Source organism: Channa argus, chromosome 8, assembly GCF_033026475.1.
Source record: "Channa argus isolate prfri chromosome 8, Channa argus male v1.0, whole genome shotgun sequence".
In the NCBI taxonomy this organism is placed as follows: domain Eukaryota; kingdom Metazoa; phylum Chordata; class Actinopteri; order Anabantiformes; family Channidae; genus Channa; species Channa argus.
This window is the reverse complement of record NC_090204.1, coordinates 164,476-184,821: the sequence shown is the minus strand read 5'-3', so window position 1 is coordinate 184,821 and position 20,346 is coordinate 164,476. Positions and strand designations below refer to the sequence as shown.

The window sequence follows — 20,346 nt, the reverse complement described above, 5'->3', positions numbered from 1 at the left end:
GGGAACAAGACTTTGCAATTGTTTTCAAATTTATCCAAAATCAGCCTACTGTCCCAAATAATTCTTTCCCCTTTGCTTTTTTATAGAGTACCCTATGCCAAGCAACAAGAGGGAATGTGCTACACTTAGTGACATCATGCTTTTTCAACAAGCCATAGCTCCCTAATCCCTGTCCATTCCATTCTACCAGAACCTTAGCCAACAGTCCCTCCCTCGCCTGGAGCAGCAGAACAGTGGTCCACCGAGGCCCACCCAGACCTTCAGATTTTGGATCAACTACCACGTGAGAAAGTGAGGGAGCAGTTGTTGACTAAATTTGAGTGAAGGATCGGGAGAGAGGAGTGGGTGGATCATGAAAGGATTATGAAAAAAAAAATACTCTGTAAGCCAGTTGAAATGAAAAGTGAAGGAATACATTTTCCAGTAAGCAGCTAGTAAAAACAGAGCATTAGGAGGGTTCATTAAACAGGCTTAAACACACTCTAGCTGTCTAAATATTAAACTCCATAGAAACCCCAGCTTCTGTGCTGATTTTACTCTAATGTCATAAATATTGTGCAAAATAAACAATTAGAAAAAAAAGGCAAACATGGTTTTAAGGTTTTAAAAGTACTTGCTTAAAATGTTCATCAATGTTCATCTTGAGCTTCTTCAGGAAGAAGTTTTTTAAATAAGTGAGATGTTTTTAAAATGTCCCTATGTTCCACTAAGATGTTCTTGACAACATGGATGCTGAAAGCCTGTATTTAAATTATTGTCTTCATAAAAAAAAAAGAGTTTACAGGTCTAGCCAAACACCTGAACTTCAGTTTCACATGTATCTCATATCCATATCTACTTGTTTTTCAGTTTTTTATTATATTAACTATTATGTTACCACTTGGTAGACATTTCCTTGAAGGCACAAAAGCAACATGTCCAGTGATGTGTTTACTTGGAGTAGCTATAGGTTTAGAAACTAGGTTAACCTATGTTAAACTAGTTTATGGCTTTATGTGTGGTGTTAAAAATATTAACAAATAGATTAGTATTTGTTTGAGCATAAAACTGTATTATTCACTTCCCCTTGACCTCAGAATTATTGTCTAAAAGCAGTGGTATAAGGTGTTTCTTCTCCTCACAGTAAGAATTAATGCCTAGAGCTTCCTACATGCCAAGGGTAAGGGGATCTAGAGGGAAGGGATTTAGCCCACTCTAAGCAGGATAAGGCTGCGTTGATATTCGGGTGAAAAGTTGAGAGGGCAACCCGTATCTAGACAAAACTGGGTTGAGCAGGTTTTTAAGGACAAGGACCAGATCTTTGATGGACGCATCCAAATCAGAGACAGGGGTCTTCTGAGATCCCTATCCCTGTATTAATGTATAATAATTATTATTTTTTTAAATATACTATTGAACAGGTTGGATTATAATGATTCTTACTATATTGATGATTCGTCTTCAGACCAGGTTCAAAACTCTGAAATGGTGTATTGACCTTTTTTGTCAAAATACCTAACTCACTGAACATTTCGGATCTGCTGATTTGGCCTAAAGACTGAAAACTTTTGACACACCACATTTACTGTAAGTAAGCAGCCTCAAGAGGAGAAGAAGAGGGACTGGAAATCCTCTGAATGCATTTGAAATCTTTCACTTCCCAATCACCCTTTCTCTCAATATTGTTCTGAAGCTTATCTACTATGTTATGTTGTACTTATGTTATGTCAATCACAGTTATTTCCCTGCTATGCTTTCTAAGGATTATTTAATTGTCTAAAGTCATTTTTCCTGTACCATACATTTTATATAGTAGAGACCATTGCTTTAATACAAGGCACACATAAAGGTAGAATGGTTCATCACACATTATTATTAAATAAAATCTTTTACATTTATTAATATAGACCCTCCACCCCATGCTGATTTGTCTAGTTCTAATAAATCCTGGTTATGTCCCATTAAAGCATTAAGTATATTAAAATGTATCTACAAGATACTTTCAGGACCAGAGGAGTTGGACTGCCTTTATACACTGAGGGTACACAGAGTCAACTCATAAGTGCCTAAAATATAATGCAATATAAGATAGTTTACTTTTGCCTTGTACTGAATGTTATATAGTTGCTCCTGTTTGTGTTCTTACACCTTTGTTGAGGACCAAACTGCAGTTTACCTTGCTGACGTAGATGAGACAAGAGATCAACATTTCAACTTTTATTTCCAGGTATTTACGTCTGAATCTGAGACAGAACTTAGAAGATAGCACCTTTTGTTTGAAGCCACTAATTTTTCATGTGAGCAAAAATATTGGAACGTATTGACAGGTGTGTTTTGTTGCCCAGGTGTGTCCTATGACATTGATGATTCTAACAAATAGCACTGAATGTCTACACTCAGTTTCAGATTTGGGTTTTGACTGCATTTATAGTTAAGAGGTGTAACAAACATTAAAACCAGAGAGCTGTCTTTGGATGAAAAACAATTGTAAAGCAATTGTGAGGATGAGAGAAGATGGAAAATCAATCAGAGCCATTGCACAAACATGTGGTCATAGCCACAACAATCATTTGGAATGTCCTGAAGAAGAAACAAACCACTGTTGTACTGGTGTTGTAACAGATGTCAAATGGGTAGTCCAAGGAAAAACAACAGCAGATGACGACAGAAACATTGTGAGAGCTGTACAGAAAGACCCTAAAACAACTGTTTGTGACATCAGCAACAACCTCCAGAGGTTCGCAGGAGACTTCATGGACAAACATACAGAGGCTACACCAGCACGCCACTCATTTGCAAGAAGAAAAGGAAGACAAGGCTGGAATATGCCAAAAAGTACAGAGATGCGCCTCAAAAATATAACCTTTACCAAAGTGATGGAAAGGCTAAAGTTTGGAGAGAGAAAGGACCTGCTCATGATCCCAAACACACAAACTCATCTGTAAAACATAGTGGAGGTAATGTCATGGATTGGGCTTGCATGGTTTCTCTGGGATGGGCTTATTACTCTTCATTGATGATATAACACATGATTGCAGCAGCAAAATTAACTCAAAAGTCTACAGAAACATTTTGTCTGCTAATTAAAAGAAAGATGCAACCACACTGTTTGGAAAATCCTTCATTATGCAGAAAGATAATGACCCAAAACACACTTCCAAAACAACAAAGGAGTTTATCAGGGGCAAGAAGTGGGAGGATTTAGACTGGCCAAGTCAATGTCCAGACTTAAACCCTATAGAGCTGCAAGGTGTTAAATGCCAAGTAAAACACAATATTGAAACAAAGTAAAACAGAACAAAACACAGTTAAAAAACACTATACGGTATTTGTACAAACAGAAAAGGCCTCCCCAGACAAATTAAAATGCAAACTACACATTACATGTAAAACAGGCCATACAACATAGACAAGACAAGAGTTAAATAACCTAAAACAAGTACCTGTACATAACAATACATGATGAACAGAAAAGCAGAAAGACACAACTAAGTTGGGAGAACTATGGTAAAATCAGAGCAAACTAATAGTGATGTTTGCTGGCCTGATTGTCTTTTAATCGTGTTTGAAGTGCAAATTTGAAGGATCTATATGTATACAATGTTCAAATGTCTGATTGTATGTTATTCCAGAAACTATTAGCTCTCACTGAGAAAGCTGTCTAGCAAAATGAATTTCCTTATAGGAATAACAAAATTACCAGTAGCAGCCAATCTTGTGAGTCTACTACTCTGTGTGAAGAGAGGTGGCGGTGCCAGACCATGGAGACGGCATCTCTAAGTTTTACAATGTTGTCCCGAATGAAAAGGACACGTTTGTCTCAAATGCTGCAATGATGATGTCCGTCTTTGTTTGGGCCGACAAGTGGCAATTGAACACTACGCTTACGTGGGACGAAAATATCTGCAGGTGGTGGCAGTCTGTATTTGTCCTTCAAAGGGGGAAATGGGAGACCTAGGACGGTAAATACTATTCAAACAGTAAAGAAAACAGCATTGGCTCATCATGTTACACCACTTGTGTATTACTAAGGGTTACAGTATCCTTGTTCCAGATGGCCTTTTCTTTGTAAAAATACCTTTGTACTGGAATAATCCGCTGAGATAAGGATGAAAAATGAGAAGAGCCCTTCCATGTGCGACCTCTTGACTTTGTCGTTTGCTTGCTTTCATTATTTTGGTTTCTCTTCCCAAGTGCTGATTTGCTAAGCTGAATAGCCAGTGGTCTCTGTCACTGACAGGGAACACGGCTGATTTAACATGCAGACACTCACAGATGACCGGACATTGATCAATGGCTAACTGTATGGTGTGTCATTGCCATTATGCTAATACCCGAGATAAGTTAGGTCTTACGTTTATCCAAACACAGCCCTCAACTTGAAAGTTCCTCGAATCTAATTCATTATTACCTATTGAGGGGTGAAGAAATTTAGTTCCGAAAACTGGTAGGAAGTTTTCAGAACTAAAAAAAGATAAGAAAAGCAGAAACCAAAGCAATTGGGAAAAGTTCAGTTACAGCTAAGTACAGGTTCCTGCAGAAGAAAAACGCTAATAATGAACGCACCTGTGTCCATTTTAAGCCTCTTCCACAAACTGGACTAGGTCTCCTGTCTCCATAGAGAAGTCTCGTGCTTTACGAGACTCATAGGTCAGTTGCACCTGCAAAACAAACAAACAAACAAACAAACACAATAAGGAATTTCATTGTCAATATGGCCACAAATTGTTTAAAATCCATACATTATCTGTAACTGCTTTCCCTGTAAAGTTCGCAGCAGGCTGGAGCCTATCCCATCTGTCACTGGGTGAGAGGCGGGGTACACCCTGGACAGGTCTCCAGTTTATATGCGCCATACATAGTTTCCCTCTCTAGATTAACAACCTGTAGCTGGTCCTATCACATCAGTTTCAGTGGAATCTCCTCACTAATCCTTTGCACGGAGAGTATCATATCATTATTTCAAGCTTAATAAGTTCAAGTTTGAGACCTTCAGGGTTTGGAGCAAAGATCTGTAAGATGTTTCAATTACCGAAATTCAAGGCATCACATACAAATACAGTCATAGGGTCTACTTGATTAATGTACTGTATGATTACTCGACTTTTAGCTGATGTGTAACAGTAGTGTAAAGTGATTAGGCCATAGGGGACATGGGGACATAGTATTTAGACACCAAACCTTGTAGAAAGGGTGCTGAGTGTATCATAGGGTCGATGATATACTTCCTCCCAGGAGACTGGAGTGTTGTTATTGTGACCATAAGAGAGCTATGTTTGTGACTAACGGGATGTGTGTGATGTAAGGAAGGAACGTCAAGGAAGCAGTGATCTTAAATCAACCAAGACATTTTTGCTTAACTTAACCATGGTTTATTTGTGCCTAAACCCACTCCATATGTCTCTCTGCTGAATCCCAACTAAACGACTGCTTGTGCAAAGTTGCAATCCAGCATTTTTGACGGGTTAGAGGGAAAATGGGCGTTAAGTCAGCCATCCTGTGGAACCAGCTCCCAGTTCAGATTCGGGAAGCAGACACCGTCTCTACTTTTAAGTCTAGGCTTAAAAACTTCCTCTTTAATAAAGCATATAGTTAGTTATAGTTATGCTGCTATAGGCTTAGACTGCTGGGGGACCCACCCCCCGATGCACTGTCCCCGGCTTTGAAGCTGTGTGTCTTCCAGCATGCAGCTACTGGTCCTACCAACCTGCTCTTTATTTTGTTGCTTTTTATCGCTCTGTTCTTTTCTCTCTTCACTTGCCACTCACCCCAACCGGTCAAGGCAGATGGCCGTTCACCCTGAGCCTGGTTCTGCTGGAGGTTTCTTCCGTTAAAGGGAGTTTTTCCTCTCCACTGTTGCCAATGGCTTGCTCCAGGGGGAATTGTTGGGTTCTCTCTATACATCTTTATAATCTTGACTTTATTCTGTAAAGTGCCCTGAGATGACTTTGTTGTGAATTGGCGCTATATAAATAAAGTTGAATTGAAAATTGAATTTTTTTTTTGTCATTGTAAGACACAGCAGCTGCTGTGTTGGTGCCTGGTAGTAGAGGGGTTTGACAAAGGGGTGTGTAACATGCTGCCATGTGGGCACTTTCCTCAAAAAAAGCTACTGTGAGGTGTAAGAGAGGGTATGGGGAAAACAACATTTTTTCATTACAGTAGGTTGTTTTATTTCCTTCTCTTTTTCTTTCTTTGTAATAAAATATAGATCTGGACAAATTCAAGAGATTTTAAGCAGGCTCCATGCTTTAGTTTATTTGTGAAACATTGATTTTAATTTGCCAACAATGACATGCAAAATTGGTAATTTCTTGATAGTTTGTGTGTTTGTTTGCGGGCATGTGTGAGATTCTAACATGCTCAGCATATAAATGTTCTTGGGTGTGACTTTCTACTGGATATCACAAAGATTAGACCTGCAGTGTTATAAAGCTTTGTCTCTAGTATTACTTCTCCCTGGGTTCTGAAATGCCATATTGTCACTTCTGGCTGCTAACAAGACACAAACCCACTGACAGTAATTAAGCAGTGGAGGGGTCCTCTTTCATAAAGGATAGATCAGAACGGTAGAAAAGAGAGGAAAATGAAGAATAGGCCAGAGAACAAACTAGGCATAAGGGGACAGCTGCAGGGGGACAGTAAGAAAAGTACAGCATCTACATCAATTCTCCAAACTAGAGCCATAGGGAGCAAGCTGAAAATCAGTGAATTTGCACTTTAAGTAAAAGTTCAAGCTTCGAGCTAATGTTTTATACGTGTAAACGTACTAAGCAGATGATCAACATTTTAATTAAAGGACTAAAAGTACTCTCAACAATACTAATTATGGTAGTTATAACAAAACATGCCAATTAATGAATAAAACAATAAGGGTCAAAGGTTACTGTTGGAAAAGGTAGAACTGATTGTCACCACTTAGTATGCTGCTATCTTATAATGATGCATCAGCATTTATTCATTCAAATATTTTTTTTTTTATGAAAAACGTATTATGTTTTTATATTAAAATAACCAGGTGGTATTATCTTGGCTGATCATTACATATGTCTGGAAAATTATTCCACCTTTTATAGCCAAAGTTACCTACATTTTTATTGTTGCCTTCCTCTTCTGACGAGTTGGATGATTCTTCTACACTGGAGGGGATTGTTTCAAAGTCCTCCGCATCCATTGAAGGGAGACACCGCTGGGTCCAGCCTAGAGGGATTCAATAAACTGGACATTAATAAGCACAGAATTGTACTCATAAAGAAGCTGGGTATTATGGTTGCCAGGTTATGGCAGGTCACTGACAGGATGCCAATGTAATTGTGTAATTAGGTAATTTGTCTCATATCATCAGCCTGTTCACGACAATAAGGCCTTTAGCAGAGTTTAAGGGAATTACAGATTGATTCTGAAAGCACGTAGAACAATCTGTAATTGTGCTAACGAAACTTGCAGAAATGTTTAAGAATACTTTAAGAATATTTTATCATTTATTCTAAGTTTAGGCCAAAATGAAAAGCTCCGTCTAACAGGTTATTTTTCTCCTTAGGAACGTTTTCCGAGTTCCTGCATTTCCACCAGGTGAAGTAGGGTTTAAGTGCTTTGTCACTCAGTTAAACTTTTGTTATCAGTGTTACCAGTGTTGTGTCAGCTTTTCCCATCCCATCAAAAATGGTATAACCTATCGATATTTTGCAAGGTGTTACATCGAAGACAGAATAATCTGAGAAGCACTAGAAAACCACTCTCCCCAAATTAAAGACTGCCCAGTTCACAACAAAACAAGAAGACAACTGAACTAAGTACTCTAGGAAATGAGTCCTCCTCTGCAGTTACCTGGTTGGGAGGTGGATCTAGGGACAGACGAGGTGCCCCCAGCAGCAGCAGTGCTGCTAGTCATGCTCTGACGTTTCCCGACTGCAGCCATAGCACCACGCAAAGTATCTGGAAGGAAGCCACGTGTATCCCTTTTTGTCACAATCTCTTTAAAGCTCACTCAGTATTATCGGTCACAATTAAAACTCTAAATGTGATCTAAGCACAAAGGAATTCACGAATCACAAGACAGCAGGCAAGAAATGAAAATAATGTAACCAAGTACATCAGTGCGCACACACATTCAACAAATTAACTATGGACAGTAAAATATGCAGTACAGTAATAACAAAAGTCAAGCCAAACCAAGCAGAGAACAGACTACAAGGCCCAGCATGCTCAGAGCCTCTACATCACACATACGCTGGAGCTTTGTACCTTCATAACCCAGTGGAGTGGGGTCACTCTTTATCTCATGTCTCTTGCTCTTTATGCTTACAGAGAGGGGACCTGGTCAGAGGAGATGCCGGGTAACAAGAGGCTGAATTAAACACCAACATCTTTCACTTTTTTTTTTTTTTTGCATCATCTCAATCAAGTCATAAACTACACCAGACCCTTGGGATTAAAAAAAAAAATCAGATTCAGTGCTCTTACACAGCAGACGTCATGTGTGTGTTTATTACTGCAAGAGCCTTTATGCAGGGAAAAATAGATTAAAAGCAGGGAACAGACTGAGTGGAAGCACTTTAAGAGGGAAATTTCAATACCTCTTTTTTGCTGTATTTTTTTTATTCTTCTTTCATCTGTGTTTCCACAATAAATTGAACCTCTACTGGCATTTTTAATGCCACTTTATGTTTCAAATGTCAGCGTATTCAATTCTTATTTCCTAAGACATTGGTGTATGTTTACTGTAGGTCTACTCTTTTGCATTTTTGTTTCTTTTCCTTCCTCTTTTTTTTTTTTTACAGTATAATTGTTTTCATTCACAGCAAACATTTCATCTCCTTTGTGCATTGATTAAATTTCAAGAGGGCAGCACATGTGGAGAAGGTAATAAGTAAAATGACTTATTGTTTCCCCAATTCCACACCAATTAGCCACACCATTCATACAACCTGGTGGTTTTAATGTTGTGATGGACAAGGGTTGGCTGCATTCCTTTTACTCACTACCTAACATTCTGCTTTTCTTATATTTCAGTTTGTACAGATCTGGCTTCACTTTGACATGGAAAACATTTTTTCTGTTGATCAGTGTCAAAAATTAACCTGAGCACAATTTACTGTTGTAAAACCAAAAGGTGAAGGCTGTAGATTGCAAATTTGTTTCTCATGTATTGAACCACAACATGCATATGAAGCACTGCAGTGTAATAATTATACTTCTACATGTTGTGCTGCACACCTCTGTGCAAATGTCCATTACTTGTACGTAATGTGATAGAGAGTGTATGAGAAAATATAGAAACCTCAAAATGCTAATCAGGTACCTTTTGTGCGCCGCATAGCGAAGGAGGAAGCAGAAGAGGAGGTAATAGAGGAGGTAAGAGAGAAGCGGCGGGGGACATCGGCCTCTTTAGCAACGGGCTCTAAAACCGGAGAAAGGGGTCAGGCAGGAGGAAGAGACAGGAAAAAAGACCAATAAGGGGAGACAAAAAACAAAGAAGAGTGAAACAGAGCAACCGCAGGGAAACGAACAAAGATGTAGAAGCAGATGAGTAGAAATTATTATATTAAGTATATATTTTATATATGTATGTATTTTCTGCGTTTTACATGAGCTCACAGTGTTTTTTGTGGTTTTGTGACTTTGCTTAAAGTGCATTACGTACAAAGCTTGTACCAGAAAAGTGCTTGACACTACCACACAATACACCAAAGAATGGATACATACAGCGGACTGTTGTTCATTTTCAATGGTAATGCTAACGTATTACTGAGGTCTGTGTAAAAGGGGCTTTAAAGAAGATCTTAAAGAGGTCATACTGTGCATAATTGTGGGTTTATTTTTTTATTGTGGGGCTCCACAGAAATAGTTTTGGGTGATTTACAATTCCAAAAATGTAGTTTTTTGTAATTATCCAGTGCTTAATCTTCAGCTCTTTGTGAAATGTTTTGTTTTATCTCTCGATTCTTTAAGGTGCCCCCTGACTCTACTTTGTTTTGATTGGTAGGCTTGTGCAAAATATAGGTCAGGTAATTGACTGACGATGTTCATATGCAGGACTGTCAGGAACATTTATGGAGGATCTAGATAAAGTCTCTTGGAACAGTTGGAATGTCTAACGACAGAGAGACAAAGGTAGGAAGTATATTCAGCTAACATTTTCGACTATGCTGTTGTTTTGATATGGACAGTTACAATGACAGATATGAAAAAGCAGAAAACGGCCTATTAGAATACCACATCTTCCATCTCAGCAAGGAAGTAATTTTGGACTCAGCCCTGGCTCTGAAAATTGACCGTTATACCACTTACAAATTCCATGTTTTATTGGTCTCATTAGCATTTGAAACTTGAAGATTGGCTGGACTGCTATGACATAGAGAGGAGAATCAAAGCCTACAGTATCCTCTTCCAAAAACTCTAATAAGCTTTCAAATGTCAAGAGGACTTGAACATCAGAGAGTGGCATTTAGTGCTGTGCCGCCCCACAGAATTTAAACTCACTGCTGCCAGTACTGGAGCAGATTTTCTGTCCTTCTTTCTATCACCTACTGTCTTTTAATGCTCACATTCTGTCTCCTCAACAGTTTCTTGTTTATCTCCTCCCTAAATCCAAGTTTCGTTGTTGTTGTTGTTGTTGTGTAGGCAGATGCAGTGGATAGTGCAATAAATGCCCAGAAAGGGGGGAATGGAGGAGATGTGGCGTTTTTTTTTTTGCTGAGAAGCTGCAGGCACTGGGACAAAGGGACAGTCCTGCTGACAACAATAACATCGACACTGATATAGAGATACGTGTGTCAACTGAGAAAGAAAAAATAGAGAAAAGAGGAAACAAATGAGAAAAGAGCTGGTGATGGAAACATAAACAAGACCATGATGATTAACTTTAGATGGTTTTCACAGACTAAAGTAACAGAAAAAGGAAACCAAACAGGACAACGAGGACTAAAGTGCCAAATAATTAATTAAGTAATGAGGGGGGCATAAGTGACATGTTTACACCATACTTTTACCTGCTGGGAGAGACCTTCTGTTGGAAAGTCCCTGTAATGTGAAGCGTTTTCTAGCATTAACAGCCGAGTGGCCTGATTGGTTGGCAGAAGCGTCAACTGAGTGGGAAAGCAAGAGGGAGCAGGAGTTAGTAAAGCAGTGACAGGTAAAGAAGTAAATGCCTTATACAGTAGCCTGGTAGGTTGTTGGCATGTCAGCCTTTTGGTTAATTTAACGAAAACATGCAAAACAAATCAAAAGATACTGGGCAAGCAACGTTATTAGAGTATTTATTTCAGTCGATATTGATATGAACCCAGATGGCTGATTATTATGAACCCCAAAAATCAAAAGGCTTATTTCCACCTCAGAACAAACCAGGGACCAGCAACCAAGAACAAAGGACTATCTTTTAAGGATTTTCTTACCTCTAGCTGCATTTCCAACACAGGAACCAGTGTGTAAATCTTAATCTAGGGTCGTTTTTCTATCCCCCCCAAAAAGTCAGACGGTCAGTCGCTCACTGGTCAAATAACGCACAGTGTTTTACAGTATTCCTTTTGCTATTTTGTCTTGGCTCATTAATGGTTGCTACAGTGGATCATCCAATCTGCCCATCAATTTGGCACAGCTTTTCTTTTTTGATTTTTCTGACATGACCTTCCCCAATTTGCTCGTGACTCCTTTGCCCAGTGTCAGCAACTGGGGTTTAATGCCTGGCCAAGGACACATGATATACAGTATGGCCAGGAGAATTCAGGCCCCAAACTGCCTACCCTCCAGTTGATCATAGACCACTCTACCCACTGATTGACCTGCCTTCCACAAATTTAACAGCTCAGCAGTCTAATTTGCAAATCATAACGTGCTTAGGGACTTTTATCTTAGTGAAGGTTCCTGGAAATTACCAGAAAACATCTGCTGGAAATGCATCTTCAGTCAGTCTAATCTCACAGTACTGCAATAAACTCTCCTTCAAGAAGGTGATAATGTTTTTCCGAGTAGGTGATTATCTGTGTGATCATTGTGGTATAGATGTACTGCATTATACAGACAAGTTCCTGTTTTTTAACACTGATCACTGAAAAAGATTTAGAAAAACGACCCTCAATATAACACAATACATTTACTAAAGTGAGACTTTGTTGAAGAAATGTTTCTCTTAACACTCTATGCTTGTTCCAGTGAATACCTCTGATTACTAGTGTTTGGAATTGTGTGCATGCACTGAGATTAATTAGTCTTACCAACTTTGTAGTCAAACAGCACTTTAAGTAGCCAAATCACAACACAACTAGTGTTCTGTTTCTATGTTAAGCCCTTTGTGTTGAAAACTCACTCTCTTTGCCAACACCTAAAGCTTTGTCTGAGTATCATGTCTATGGGTGGTACATGTCTTCAGTTCTAACAGCCTTGTTCTAACTTAAGAAACTGCCATCTGTCCCATTTGAAATAGCCAAAGAAAGCCTACAGCCTATGATGAGAGTGGCTTTAAATATGTTGTCAAAATATGTAGCCAATCACCCATATATTAAAGTTTGAGGAATGCTTGTATTGTGACCAGTCACAGGTCATAGTACTGCTTGAAGTTAGAATGTTTCCTTTCTTACTGAAATGAAAAGTCCTCCATATTTCTTTGTCAAATGCATGTGTGTGTATATGTACAGTTCATTTATTTTTTTACTTACAAAGGGAGGAAGTGAGTCAACACAAACTATCTGTGTAAAAGCTCAGTATACTAAATATTTCTTTTCACAGTTGTGTCATTTTGTGAATCTTTGCTCATGCATACAACAAGCTCACACTTGGCTCAGAGTTAACTGTATGTTCACCTATAGTATGAGGTGGAATTCTCTGCCAATATGAAGGATAAGAGGTGGCCATTTAAGCCAGTAAGATAATAATGAAAGCTTAACATCAGGCCAAATATCTATTAGAGATACAGCATCAAAAATTGATTTGCTGCCATTAACAGTTTGGTGCATTCTAGAAAAAAGCAGTGCCTAAGACTTCATTGCGTGGTTCTGGTCTTGATATACTGTGTACAGGATCTTATCTTATCAACAGGTGTCCAACGGCACTTTCTAGGAGTTGTGGGGGATGAGTGAGGTTTTTGTTGTGCTATTATTTGTAAGTGTATGTAGATAGTCGTGTCACAGTTGTAATAATTATTTAATAATAATGCTCCAACAATAGGATCATGTCAGACGCTCTTTTGAGGAGTGACATACAAAAAACATCAGCTTTTGGTAACTGCTCCTTAGGGTTAGGATTAAGCAAGTAGTGCATGAGGTTGTGTTATGTCTCCAGGAAATGAATGTAAGCTGATACAAAGTATCCAAAGGATAATAAAAACAGTTATGTACTGTATGTGTGGTGTGTAAAGCCACTTCTGAGTAGGGTTGGATTACGGTTAGGGTGGAGAAAAAAGTGCTAAATGAAAGCAGAGAAAGCTACTTTGGAATAAAAATGTTTTGACAAGTTCTGGGGAAATTTTAGATCCAACTAAAATTAGGTTTTTAGAGGTGTTTTCAGTGTGTTCTTCCCTGTAAAAGCCGGCCACACGAGGGAGATCATGTGTTTGAACTTTCAAACAGAATGGTGGAACTAAACACACAATGCATCTGTTGCCATTAACCTAGATTTACGCTGCAGGAGCAGATGAGCTTGTAAATTTAAAATAATGATTTTATCTGTGCAGCGCAGCAGCTTGGTCTGCTGGATTTAATTATCTAGTATTTATGGGAAATGAATAAATCATGATCTAACTGTGTTTTGTCGTTGAATATGTATATGTGGATACCTGCCCTTTCACTAGTGTCTTTCCCAGTTCTTCTTTGTTTGTCAGCGTGTATCGTTTCACCTGGCCATTTATTTCTTCTCCGAATATGTTCCCATGGTGAACTCAACAATCGCTGCAATGTACAAACCTATGTCCCCATTTACAGTTCACTTCACTGCAGATGGTAATGAGAAGTGTTTGATTTTGGACGGCAGAACAAATTTAAAAAGAGTACAACCAATTTGAACAAGTGAGCTCCTACCTCTCTTCTGCCTCATGTTAGGGATAGGATTGGTCCTCCTGAAGCCCGACTCTGGACTTGATGAATCTGACTGTCTCAACACCATCTTACGCACATTTCTGTTGGAGTAGAGAGTCGGGGGAAAAGTGGTAAGCTGATCAATTGAAATGATCAGTAATGTCTGCAACTTAATTTGCTTTTATACTGTATAATCAGCAGTGGATCACTGAATGGGCCTAGTGGGGGCCTGAATAAGACAAAATAAAGAAAAATGTGGGATATTTATTAGAAAATATATTGGCTGTACATCATTTATATTCCCTGTATGACAACAAAGTCCATAATTTGATAGGTGTTTAAATACTAGCTCTTATGTTAAGTGGTTTAGTTTGTGTTGTTGTTAATGAGATGAAACTGATTGCTCACCTCATGGGGGCTCCGTAGATGTTGAGCTGGCTGGCTTCTGTGAAAACAAAAGAGACGCTGCACACTGTTACGGTTCATCACTTGACAACATTATTCCTTAAGGGTCTCCTCAATGACCCATATAATGTTACAGACATTATTTATGTGAACATTTTCTGATCTGCCACATCTCTGTCTGGTGAAGTTTAAGCTACTGCAGCTACTTGGTTAAAGTTAGGGGACGATAAGCAAAAGAACCAGAGAGGAAATGCAAACTGCAGTAAGAGGTGGTTTTCCTCTAAAATTTAAGCAAACTCAAATGCTTCAACACAAGTCATGTGAGAAATGTCTTGAACACTTGTTGGTCAAATGGATCTCATAGAAAAATAACTTAAACCCAGGAAAAAAGATAATTTTCTGGTTGAATATCTTATGTGTAAAAAAGCGGTACATTCATTCATTTATTAGATAAATAAATATAAAAAAACCTTGAAAATAAAACACTACTTTACACTTCGAAAAACAAAGTTCCCAAAAGCAAAATTCCGTTTTGCTTTCAACTGGTAAAAATCTACCCATTTGAGGTGGAACAAGGTCTGATCACACTCTCACCACCCCTGAATTAATTTGGGATGGGATTGAGGACTAGACTGATCTGATGAAATGTCTCTGTGCAATTGCTGTGTTCATACCTGCATAAAAGATCCACATCAAGTGGGAAAACAAACCAAAGTTGGACTGAACTGGACTACACAAGGCGGTTAGAAAAAGGCTTTGAGAATATTGATCAACAATGTATATGTAGGAAGGAGAGTGAAACTGTAAAGCACAGGGTGGGAGCATTATCTTGTGAAATTGTGGCCTTCATAAAATAGACGGCATGATAAAACTTATCTAAAGACATCAGCCAGTGAGCTACATGGACCTTTTGCAGGGCAGTAATCCGAAGTGTACCTCAAAAGTGGTAACAGAATGCCCCAAGGGCAAGGTCAAGTTTTGAAGTGACCGTCACAAAGTCCCACCGTTAATCCGGAAGCGTCAGCCCTTGTGTTTAGGCCTCCTTGTATGAAGACTGTGTAAAAACTGGCGAGTGTACCTGCACGTGTCCACCGAGCGAGGACATCAAAACGCACTTTATTTCACCCTTCTCCTTTCTAACCATCTACCCACCTGCTCTCTGGATCTGATCCCTTCCACTCTCCCTCAAGCAGTTGCACCCGCACTAATGCCAGCTATTGCACAAATGATCAACTCATCTTTTACAACAGGCACTTTTCCAACCTCAATCAAGAAAGTCACTCCACGGAAATGGCATTCCTGACTGTTGTGGAATCTCTTTGAGCTGCAAATGCCGCAGGTCAGTCTCCTGTCTTAATCCTACTCGACCCATCTGCAGCCTTTGACACTGTAAACCATCAGATCCTCTTTTCCACACTCTCTGACTTGGGCATCTCTGGATCAGCTCTAGCCTGGCTTTGGTCTTACCTATCGGGACGAACCTTCAAGGTTTCCTGGCGGGGGCATATTTCTCACTCTTATATCCTCTCTACCGGTGTGCCGCAGGGTTCAGTTCTTGGTCCTCTTCTTTTTCTGTCTATACTACATCCCTGGGTTCTATAATCTGCTCAAATGGCCTTTCCTATCACTGCTATGCTGATGACACACAGCTCTTCCCGTCCTTTCCACCAGACAACTCCACCGTCTTATCACACATTTCTGCCTGTCTCTCAGACATCTCTGCCTGGATGAGAGGGAGATATCTTTAGACATCTTCAACCTCTCCAAGACCGAAGTCCTTATCTTCCCAGCCAGACCTTCGATGCAACACAACATCAGCATCAACACTGGATCTACAGTGATTGTCCCCTAAGTTGGCCAGAATTCTGGGGGTCATCATCGCTCACCAACTGAGCTTTAAGGACCACATATCCTCAGTCTCTAGGCCATGCAGATTGGGCCTCTACATAATCATCAGAAAGATCAGACCCTACCTCAGTGAATATACAACCCAACTCATTGTACAGGCACTGGTCATATCTCGTCTTGATTACTGCAACGCTTTGTTAATGGGATTACCAGTATCCACAATCAAAATGTGGCAGCATGCGCCTCATTTCTAATCAGCCAAAAAGGACTCATATCACACCCCTCTTCAGAACTGCTGAACTGCTGAAAACAAAACTTTTTTGCACCTTCTATTCTAGCTATAAAAAAACCCCCAACAACTTCCTTTCTGCCTTTCTCGCACTTGCATCTTTTGAAATGCAAACACTTTTCTGATAGGACTTTGTTTTGATGTTTGCCCCCCCTACTTAGATTTCTGCTTGCCTTGTACCTCACTTGTAAGTCGCTTTGGATAAAAGCGTCTGCTAAATGACTAAATGTAACTTTAAATGTAAATGTAAATCCAAAGGAAAAATTGGGGAAAAAAACGGATTCTTGCAATGAGATCCAAAAACCTGACTCAGTTTGAGTTCAATTGGAAGAATGGGCCAAAATTCTTGCAGGGGTTTGTGAAGCATGTTGAAGGTGAGCCCATGAGTTTGATTCTACAATTTAGACACGCAAATCCAGCAAATAATGACAAAATGCAAGTAATGCAGAGCTCATAATTTCAGATTATGAGATAAAAAATAAAAGAAAATAATAAATAATAATAATAAATAAAATAATAATAACAAAATAAAATTTAAATCTAATATTATTCTGAAAAAAGTAGTTGGCCCTCAATTTCACTTCCTGGTTTGGACTTTTAATTTGTATTTCCTTTTCTCCGTTTCCTGTCCCCAGTTAATGTCTCCAACTTACAATTAAGCCCTTTTTAAACCCAGCTCTCCCCCTGTTCCTAGTCGCATCATCATTCATCATCTTTGTTTGTCCCTGTCATCAGTGCAACAAGTCGCCTACCGTGATACCTGACTCATGATTCTTGGACTCCTGTCCTTCAGATCAACTATCTATACCTAATACTCCACAACATTTCTAATCAAACCTGTTTTACACTTCTGGTGTAGCATCTGTGCCTATTTAAGGAGGTGTGTTTATTGACATTTTTGTAGGGCATCTACAATCTAGTACAACAATTTGAATAGAGGACTGCTTATACAATAAAAAATATATATATAACTAATTGGTCATAAATTTGTTTATGGGTATTTCAGTCTGAACATCAGACAAATTCTGGTTTACAGACTAACGGGTGTGAACCATATCAAAGAAAGAACAACAGGGAATAAAATGGGATTTTATATTTTTTAATATCGCAAGTAATTTTAATAGAGTGATGTGTAATAATTGAAATAGCACAATGATTTAAATGTATTTACTGTAACAACAAACATTAAGTAGCACAAATCCAAAGAAAAGGACAGAAAAAAATATGTTGGATACCGCTTAATAAGTACCCTCATGTACTTATCTTTACTTAAATTGAGTCATTCACCACTCCATCTGACCCCGGAATACGTTTTCACTGTCTTACAGACCAACTGACTTGAGCTCAGGCCTCGAGAACTCAGTGGCAGAAGACACAGATTCCTTAATGCATAATAGAGTATTAGGTTTGCATTTCTGGATGCAGGGGGTTTTGTTGGGTCACAGTACTCCAAAGTACCTGAATCTTTTCAAAATATTTTGGATTGTAGATGACATACTTCTAATGACATACAAAATCTTATAGTGCAGTACCCATTCAAACGTGTTTGATCACTTTAAACCTCATATTCCCCCCTGTGCTCTCCTTGCTTAGTGCCTCCTTGCTCTGAAAGGATCTTTTTGCCAACATCATACCTGTTACTGATCACATAACTTTATTGTATATAACAAATAAGCTTTTCGATGCAGAATGCATTAAATAAATATTAATATATGGATAAGAAAAAAGAATGCTTAGTTTAAAGCTATTGCAGTTCTGTGGAGAATTTGTTTTTAAGAAAAATAATCTTGTTCTTCTGAGAGACTTTTCTTGAGTCATCAGTAATTCCAAAAGAGATTCAAGGAGACTACTCATCATTTAAACTGCTCATCCTTCAGTCACATACATAGACTTTGCTGGTAGCAGTTTTTTCTTTTGCAGATTTTTTTCTGTTCCACGTTTGGTCACACGTGGTTGTTGAGTGGGACAACAGTCCAAATCTGACCTCAATGGCCATGCAGTGGTTAACAACTTAACAACTCTACAGAGGCTCCCAATCATTCAGTTAAAATTGAAGAAGCCTATTGGTTGGGAGGCAAACATCTGCACTGTGTAGCATGGGTGGAAAACCATGATCTGGATCATTGAGAATTTTTCCTCTTGAGTTTGACAGATTTTCTGCCTGGTTTATTTCTGCTGTAAAGATGTTTAGAGATGTGTTTTCACTTGCCATGAAATAAATTCTGTAGCAACACCCATTACAGAGGAGAAACCCCTGCAGGTAAAACTGGGATTATAGAAATCTAACTCTGAAAGACTTACTACAAACAGACTTCAGAGTACTCTGGCATAACACTGAAAGCGCAAGACAATCCATTTGGCAACACTTTCTCCATTCAAAAAGGATTCCTGATGTAAGGTGTAAGGAACAATGATGATTATGACAAGCTCCACTTTTTAAGAAGAATAGTGCACAAAGCCTTCTCTGTGTTGTGTAGCTGAACTGCCATTAAATCATGGAGTCCTGTATTTTCATCTACTTCTGAGTCTTTTCCGCCTCATGCTTGGCTGTTCTGCTTGTAGGTGTCTGTAGCATGACTGAACTCTGGTGGCGCATAATACGAACTGCTACACAGGGTCTCTTACTAGCTTAAAAGGAAAGGTGTTTTGGATGGTATATATAAAGATCAAACTTGCATTATTTCTAAATATGATGCTGAAAAAACAGCTTTCAAAACTTTTTCAATATTAAAAAGCCATATGAAAAAAGTGACATTTTTTGCTGTTATCAATCATGTGGAAGTGATTCCTTATTATTTGAAAAGGTGTCTTCAGTGGTGTTTCTAAAGCTGTGTTGAGTCTCCTGTAGTCCACATTCAATTATTTAAATCAAGTTGTCTATCATCTAGCAAAGTCAAGGAGAAAACATTAAAGCAAAGAGCTATATGAGAAGCAATATTGTTTCATGTTCATGAGACACAAGTGCAAGATTGGACCGATAGGAATTTATTTTTAGATTATTTAGCTAACTCCATGGGGGAGTTAGATTATTTTGCACCCCATACTCTACTAACTTTGCCAAACCAGAAACCTGTACAACACTATTTGTGACTGTCTGGCTCCATATCAGATCAGTATGGCAACATGTACATTATGGCAAAAAGATGTTACTGTATATTCAGGAGGCTAATGGACAGGTTTTGGGAAAACAGGTCAGTTACTTTGGATGTCTATTTTGGAAGATTTGGAATATTAATATGTAGAAAATGAGGATTAAGTCAATTCTGAGCCTGGCATTGATTTTGATGAAAGCATAGAGAGAAACCCTCAGCCAGCACGTATGCCCACAGACCCTGAGCCAGTCCATCCACATCCTGTAGGGGGTCAAATGTTGATGTTGGAAGAAATGGGCAAATTGCGAAAGTGAAACAGCACACATGGCTGTCTTACAACGCCCTCAGTGCATAACACAACATTACACATAATGTACAGCTGAATGCATAATGTATGTTGTTGTGTTAACAAATCTCCAAGGGCTGGTTCATGGTTATGCCCTAATTTCCATATAAGCCAATTTCCTGTTATTTCATTACGTATCGTTATATACAGATAATCAATATTTTACACATTATAATCCATATTTCCCATCCCATTCATACTGTCTTTCTTTCTTTCTTCTTTCACTTACACCTCTTGGCATATCTACTCCTTCAAGCCCCCATTTATTCCCTCGGTCCTGCCTTTCAGCTTCCATCTGCACCCTGAAAATCTCCTGTCTCTGTCTCTTTGTCTCTTTCTATGTGTCTTTCTACTGGCCTCTTCCCCCTCTCATTACTT

The 20,346-nt window shown here is 38.8% G+C and overlaps 1 protein-coding gene across 1 annotated transcript in view; it reads right to left on the bottom strand.

The window, feature by feature from the left end:
* Positions 1 to 20,346, bottom strand: part of mcf2l2 (MCF.2 cell line derived transforming sequence-like 2) — a 98,446-nt gene that overhangs the window by 3,223 nt on the left and 74,877 nt on the right. The window contains exons 26-33 of the mRNA XM_067513021.1: positions 14,397 to 14,433; positions 13,992 to 14,089; positions 10,971 to 11,066; positions 9,281 to 9,379; positions 8,224 to 8,295; positions 7,807 to 7,914; positions 7,070 to 7,179; positions 4,546 to 4,640 (exon numbers count right to left, since the gene is read on the bottom strand). Coding sequence (XP_067369122.1) covers positions 4,557 to 4,640; positions 7,070 to 7,179; positions 7,807 to 7,914; positions 8,224 to 8,295; positions 9,281 to 9,379; positions 10,971 to 11,066; positions 13,992 to 14,089; positions 14,397 to 14,433 — 704 coding nt within the window. The 3' untranslated portion in view covers positions 4,546 to 4,556. The remainder of the gene's footprint in view (positions 1 to 4,545; positions 4,641 to 7,069; positions 7,180 to 7,806; positions 7,915 to 8,223; positions 8,296 to 9,280; positions 9,380 to 10,970; positions 11,067 to 13,991; positions 14,090 to 14,396; positions 14,434 to 20,346) is intronic.